This window comes from Gymnoscopelus microlampas (assembly GCF_963454915.1).
Source record: "Gymnoscopelus microlampas genome assembly, chromosome: 14".
In the NCBI taxonomy this organism is placed as follows: domain Eukaryota; kingdom Metazoa; phylum Chordata; class Actinopteri; order Myctophiformes; family Myctophidae; genus Gymnoscopelus; species Gymnoscopelus microlampas.
Window position 1 is genome coordinate 47,362,261 of NC_139951.1, and position 7,500 is coordinate 47,369,760.

Sequence of the window (7,500 nt, forward strand, 5' to 3'; positions counted from 1 at the left end):
CATGATAGTGCTGTGAAACAAGGCTATGAAGCTGCCTATGAAATCTATGGAAAAATGAATATTTTATACAATATATAATGGGGGTCCCTGCTTCTATCTTGCTCCCAGCCAAGGTTTTTTTGGCCTGAAAACGTTGAAGACCCCTGCACTACTGTATCATACAGTCTGCTGCTGTTCCTGCGTGACAATGTGCTTCAGTTTAATAAGCATTAAGCCTGGATCAGTATCAGTATCAACACTAGCCACTCCCTGACACACTGCTAATCCATGCACTGCACCACGCTGCAACCTGTTGTGTCCACGGCACAGACACTACAATACTGACTGTGAACAGCTGCTCTAATACTGTATAAGTGATATTTTTGGGGTGATAATCCATTAAGACCTGGAACGCATCTGTGTCATTTTAATATTTCTTTGGCAAATTGTTTGAAAAATTGTGGAAAATGTGTGCAAATCTTTATATATATATATATATATATATATATATATATGTTTTAAAGCAAACATTTTAACTCCGATCTGCAGTGCATCTGGGGGTCCCTGGAACAACATATTTTGAGATGAGGTTCCGCGGCAAAATACATATCATTTTGGGGGTCCTTGACATGGAAATGTTTGAGAACCACTGATAGCAACATACATATATAAAAAGAAAAAAAAAAGATTTAGAAGACATTTCTGGAATCACAGAAGCAAAGATTTGAGTTACAAATGTTGGCTTTAAAAATATATATATTCAAAGATTTGCAAAATTTTTCATGATAAAAAAAAAATAGCCAAAATATAAGATAATTACATAGCTCTAGGTTAAATAGCTCTATATTCTGATAGCAATGATTGCTCTTTAGCTCTTTAGCTCTTTAGTAAACTTAGCTCTTTAGTAAACTAAATAAATGTTCAGGTTGGTTGATCTAATCAGGAGAGAAAGAGAAAGAGAGAGAGAGAGAGAGAGAGAGAGAGCTCATACAGGATGCAAGATTAACAAGTGACATTGGAAGTGGTGAAACAAAAAGATAAGCAGACACAATTTGTAACTGAAATATACAAATAAAGTATTGACATATTTAAGAATTTTATACATGTAAAATAGCAGAAATAGCTGATATGTAAGCTTGTAGATCTACTTTTTTATATTTGAAAAATGTGCGATTATGATGATTATGCAAAAATAATTATGCAAAAATAATTATCTCAAATAATTCTGATTGGACGATTATGTAATAATTGTGACGGGCCTACTGGGCATCAAAGAGCGCTTTGGTCTGGCTCTGACCGACCGGGGCCCCTAAGGGCCTGTTCAACATGACTTCAAACAACAAGGCCACATCAAACACTGCCCAGAGTCACAGGTACACACACGCACGCACGCACGCACGCACGCACGCACGCACGCACGCACGCACGCACGCACGCACGCACGCACACACACACACACACACACACACACACACACACACACACACACACACAGTCACACGCACGCACGCACGCACGCACGCACGCACGCACACACACACACACACACATGCAGCATGCAGGGGGCGGCATGGGCTCAGGAGGTTTATAGACTGCTTGGGAATTGGAAGGTTCCCGGTTCGATCCTGGGCCCCCCATGTGTTAGTGTCAAAGTGTCCTTGAGCAAGACATCGAACCCCCAACTGTCTGCTCCCGATGAGCAGGTGTGTGTGTGTGTGTGTGTGTGTGCGTGTGTGTGTGTGCGTGTGTGTGTGTGTGTGTGTGTGCGCGTGTGCGTGTGTGAATTTGCACACTGTAAATCCCTTTGCATAACATTTGAGAATGCATGAATCCATGAATTTTAAACCTGAATACCTGAATATTTTGTCAGTGTAAAAGCCTATAACTCCCCAAATCTCTTACAGTATAACTATGAAAAACAATGTCTGTCGTGAAGATCAGTAAAATTGTCCTCACTATGTCTACTCCTCAAACGTCCCCACAAGTATATATTAATACAGAGTGACATGGAATCAATTTGCCTGAATGAATTGACTGGCCCACAAACAGGCTGCAACCTGTCTGGCTTTGTGTTTCATTTATTTTGAACACATCCCACGCAGCAGTGGGAGCTGATACGAGGGAGACACTGGAGGTTGTGTAACGGCCGCTCTGTGAGTCACTGCAGGGATCCAGAGTGATCACGTCTAGTAAATATTACTCAAGTATTCAAAAGTGTCCAAAAATGTACTTACGTTACAATACTCAGGTAAATGTACTTTCATCAGTTCTACAAGCAGTTCATCACACTAGGGGTAATTAACCAAAAAATATATAGAAACCAACATGAGCATCATAAAAACAATTTAATTCAACAATCAGTTTTAACAAATACCGAAAATAGACGCTCTACAAGCTTGTAGCGTAGATATAATTGGCTTCCACAGTTTGTGGGAGGGGAAAAAAACTATTGGTCCAATCTACCCCAAATTGTCATCATATACTGTATTGAGGGGCCTCTAAACTACACAGAGCCAAAAGCGAGAGAGAGACAGACAGACAGACAGACAGACAGACTTTCATTCATTCAAACCTTTATTTATTCTGTAAAGGACATTGAGGTTGCTCTCATTTGCAGTGTCGTCGAGCTGCATCACAGCCCAAGAACAATTTCATTTTCACAGCAATATTCACATCAATGATAAAACAAAACAAAACAGAATCTTTCCCCTAACGTGTGATACAACACAAGTTTAGAAGCAGTTGCAGACATGTTATGAGAGAACAGATCTTTAATTTAAGGTCATTCCAGGTGGTTGCAGTGGTGTTTTGGTCGCTACACGGGATACCACGGCGTTCTACTGGTAAATTTTCACCCTACTTTGCATAACAGGTTTACCGGTCGTGGTGAGCGTGCTCGCGCGTGCATGTTACGTCATTAAAATACCGTTCCCCTGGGGAGACAGACAGACAGACAGACAGACAGACTGACAGACAGACAGACAGACACATTCAGAGAGAGAGAGAGAGAGAGAGAGAGAGAGACATATTGCAACCATGTGACTCTCAACATGACCTGTTCGGTGTCGTCCTGTCCAGCCCTTCATAACGACGGCTTCCACCACGTGTTGGTCACAGGTGACCTGTGACCCCCTCCCCACGGTAACCTTTGTCCTCCCCCCTCCCTCCACAGATGGAAGCAGTGATGCTGGAGATGCAAGATCCAAACACAGGAGTCAAGTCTCAACCCCAGAGACTGGCTATCACCTCTATACCACACGCTATCACAGGTACCTATACCACACTATCACCTCTATACCACACGCTATCACAGGTACCTATACCACACTATCACCTCTATACCACACGCTATTACAGGTACCTATACCACACTATCACCTCTATACCACACGCTATCACAGGTACCTATACCACACTATCACCTCTATACCACACGCTATCACAGGTACCTATACCACACTATCACCTCTATACCACACGCTATCACAGGTACCTATGCCACACTATCACCTCTATACCACACTATCACCTCTATACCAGTGGTTCTCAAACTTTTTCATGTCAAGGACCCCCAAATTGACACATATTAGCCCTCGGACCCCCATTTGAAAAGATAAGCCAGGGACCCCCATAAGAGAAGGTTTTTTACGGCTCTATAGCAATGATTCTCAACCATTTTAATTTCAAGGACCCCCAGTTTAACATGCATTAGGCTACGGACCCCCATGTAATGGCATTTATACCTCATGGGACTCCAATTCATATTGTAAAATCAATGTTAATGTAACTCCCTAACGGGTCCATTTGGTTCCATTTGTACACTCTCAGAGTTACAGACCCATAAGGGTCCCTTTGGTTCCTGTCCATCATTTAGCTGGGGACCCCCTGGAACCCCCTCAAGTACCCCTGGGGGTCCCCGGACCCCACTTTGAGAACCAATGCTCTACTCAAGGGGAGTCCCCTTGAGGAGTAGTCTCTTGGGGTTAACTGGGTGCAGATTCTTGAGAATACATTATAATAAAGGAACATCCGCGCTCTCTTCAGTTATGTTCTTGGTTTATTCTGTTAAAGATGAACAGCCGCAGCAGACATGTCTGTCTAGAGCCTTGGTTCTCAAAGTGGGGTCCGGGGACCCCCAAGGGTACTTGAGGGAGTTCCAGGGGGTCCCCAGCTAAATGATAGATAGTTAGGAACCATGTTTGACCCTTATGGGTCTGTAACTCAGAGAGTGTACAAATGGAACCAAATGGACCCTGACGGGTCCATTTGGTTCCATTTGTACACTCTCAGAGTTAAATTAACATAGATTTTTTTTGGGGTCCCAGAGATAGAAATGACATTAAATGGGGGTCCGTAGCCTAATACATGTCAAACTGGGGGTCCTTGAAATTAAAATGGTTGAAAATCACTGCTATAGTGCCGTAAAAATCTTCTCTTATGGGGGTCCTTGGCATATCTTTTCAAATGGGGGTCCGCGGGCTAATAAGTGTCATTTTGGGGGTCCTTGACATGAAAAAGTTTGAGAACCACTGGTCTAGAGAAACGGACGCGTTTCGGCACGTCGGCCTTCCTCGGCGTTTCAAACTAGAATACATCAAACAGGAAGTGACATATTGACACTATTGAATGCACGCATGGATTGTGCACGTGGCCGCACGCACGGGCTGCACGCTGCACGCAGACGACATTCAAACAGTCACACATTCACAAAAATGCACATCAATGCACGCACGCACACACGCACACAAACAGGCACAGGCACAAGCACATATACTGGCTAATACACACAAACACACAAACGCTCATAAATACATGTACACACACACACACACACACACACACACACACACACACACACACACACACACACACACACACACACACACACACACACACACACACACACACACACACACACATGCTGCTCATCAGTAACACTCTCTAACACAGTGATGAGTGCATATATTGTGTTTCTGCATAGAGTGTCACTGAGCTTTGGTTTGAAACTTAAGAGCTGGAGATCCCATCTCCATGACAACCCCCGTCCTTTACCGAGGAGGAGGAGGAGAGACTGAGGAGGTGGGGGGAGGGTGGGAGGGGGTGTAGGAGGATGGAGTGGGTGATGGAGCGAGGAAAAGGATAAAAGAAGAAGATCATGAGAGGAAGAAACAAGAGGGGGAAAAGGAAGAAGCATCATAGGTGTGCAACTAATCGATTTAATAGATCATTAAAAAAAATTGATAATCGCTAATTGAATCAAAATAATCGAGTAACAGTCAATCCCTATGTTGTGCATGTCGGTGAAAAAAAATCAAAACGCCAACTAACAAACTAACACGATTTGACGGTTTTTTTTTGTATGACGAAGTGTGTGACGAAGGTATAAAATAGCACTTGCGTGGTTAATCGATTCGTTGACAATACAGGGCAATACAGAATTGAAAAACGTGCTTCTCGGTTATTTGATTGATCAAAAAACGTATGTATAGAATAATGGTTAAGAAAATAATAGGTGGTTGTACAACACATTGTGAGAGAAACAGAAGAGGGGGAACGAGAGAGAGAGAGAGAGAAGATGGAGTGATCGGTTGTTGATGATAAAACACATGATTGAAGCCCAGCTGTCAATTGACCTGGATACATTGCTTTTTGTTTCCTCTCTGTTTCTCCTTTCCTTTCCTCTCCTTTCCCACTTCTGTCTCTCTGTCTTTCTCCCCAACTCTCTCTCTCTCTCTCTCTCTCTCTCTCTCTCTCTCTCTCTCTCTCTCTCTTCTCTCTCTCTCTCTCTCTCTCTCTCTCTCTCTCTCTCTCTCTCTCTCTCTCTCTCTCTCTCTCTCTCTCTCTCTCAGATTATTAACCCTCCAGCAGTGACATTTAAACACACACACACACACACACACACACACACACACACACACACACACACACACACACACACACACACACTCGCGCTGTAATGGAAATTCCTCTTATTTTGCTTAGAAATCAATTGTTTTTTAACTGTTGCACCTCTAGTCAACATGATAATTATGTTTTCTTTTTGGATGTATTGCTGACAGACTGAACCGCATGTCCTCTCTGTCCTCAGGTGAAGACATAGTAGCGTGGCTCGCCAACAGATTCCAGACCGACGCAGAAGGTGAGAAATAATGCAACCGAGCCCAGCCAGACATTCTGTCCTAGACCAGGTGTCTTCAACAGGGGGTCCGGGGACCCCTAGGGGGTCCTCAGAGTTACTGCAGGGGGTCCGCCAAATCTTTGTGTGATGGGGTACACCAAAAATGTGTTTTTATTTGTTAACGAAATTGTCAATATATTTAGTCATAGTTTTAGTCTTAGTTTTTATTTAGTTTTCGTCAGTGAAAAAAGGTAGTCGTCGAAAAATCTTCGTCATAGTTTTAGTCGACGAAATCAACACTCGTTCGGTGTGGACACTCGCTTTGCTTGGGCCTTTCTCTGGCGCGACTCTGCATGAAGAACAAAACAACCGATATTCGTGCCATGGCAGTGTGAATGTTGTAAAATGCGATCTCTCTCTCTGTTCCTCAGAGGCCAGGAGTATGGCTACTTTGTTTGTGGCCTTTGGGTACATCTACCCCTTACAGGACCACAAGCGCTTAGTGGTCAAACCCGACACATCTCTGTACCGCTTCCAGGTAAACAACCAACCACACAGCAACATGTTGTCAAGAGCAGTGGTTCTCTAACTTTTTCATGTCAAGGACCCCCAATGTGATTATGTATTTGGCCACGGACCGCCATCTCAAAATATGTTACCATTATGTCCTTTCTCAGACACCATATTTTTGGCCTGCACAGCAATGGCCTGTGGAGGATACCGACTATGGTGAGTTTGAATGGAACTACACATTTATTTCTTACATCACATCATCTATTATCTGTTTACCTCTTCTAATAATGATGTCAATGTTGTTTCTAAGCGATCTATCTGGCAAAGAGAAACATTCGCAAGAAAGGGATCCTAGAGCTGTATGAGCAGGTGACACACACACACACACACACACACACACACACACACACACACACACACACACACACACGTCAGCGTTAAATGAACACTGAGGATTTCACTGAGGTAGATTGGTGTCCCAGAGATAGAGATCGTATCAAAATGTTGGCCTTTGAAATGACAGCGGTTGAGAATCAGTGTTATAATGTAACATTTAGCATGTTGTCTGTCCTGTGGTGACATTATGGTGCTTTGTGTGTTCAGGAGCAGTACAACCGTCTTCATAAATGGATGAACCACAAATGGGACTTCATAGTGATGCAGGCTAAAGAACAGTACAGGTAAGGACCATGCCATTATTCGCACAATTATGGAGGGGGTAACTTTTTTTCCAAATCGCATCGCATCGCACCACATAATGTGTGAAATATGCGGCGCATATGTTCGCATATTTCCACATATTTCGCTACTTCCCGCAATTTCACCGCATAAAATCACATAAAACCCCCAATATTTTCGCAACTTTTCGCGAAACAATCACATAAAATCCC

At 43.2% G+C, this 7,500-nt stretch overlaps 1 protein-coding gene across 1 annotated transcript in view; it reads left to right on the forward strand.

Moving 5' to 3' along the window:
• Positions 1-7,500, forward strand: part of LOC311059713 (regulator of G-protein signaling 9-like) — a gene marked incomplete at both ends in the record, with an annotated part of 23,603 nt that overhangs the window by 2,468 nt on the left and 13,635 nt on the right. The window contains 6 exons of the mRNA XM_084077741.1: positions 3,152-3,248; positions 6,068-6,118; positions 6,529-6,635; positions 6,775-6,826; positions 6,921-6,979; positions 7,214-7,290. Coding sequence (XP_083933867.1) covers positions 3,152-3,248; positions 6,068-6,118; positions 6,529-6,635; positions 6,775-6,826; positions 6,921-6,979; positions 7,214-7,290 — 443 coding nt within the window. The remainder of the gene's footprint in view (positions 1-3,151; positions 3,249-6,067; positions 6,119-6,528; positions 6,636-6,774; positions 6,827-6,920; positions 6,980-7,213; positions 7,291-7,500) is intronic.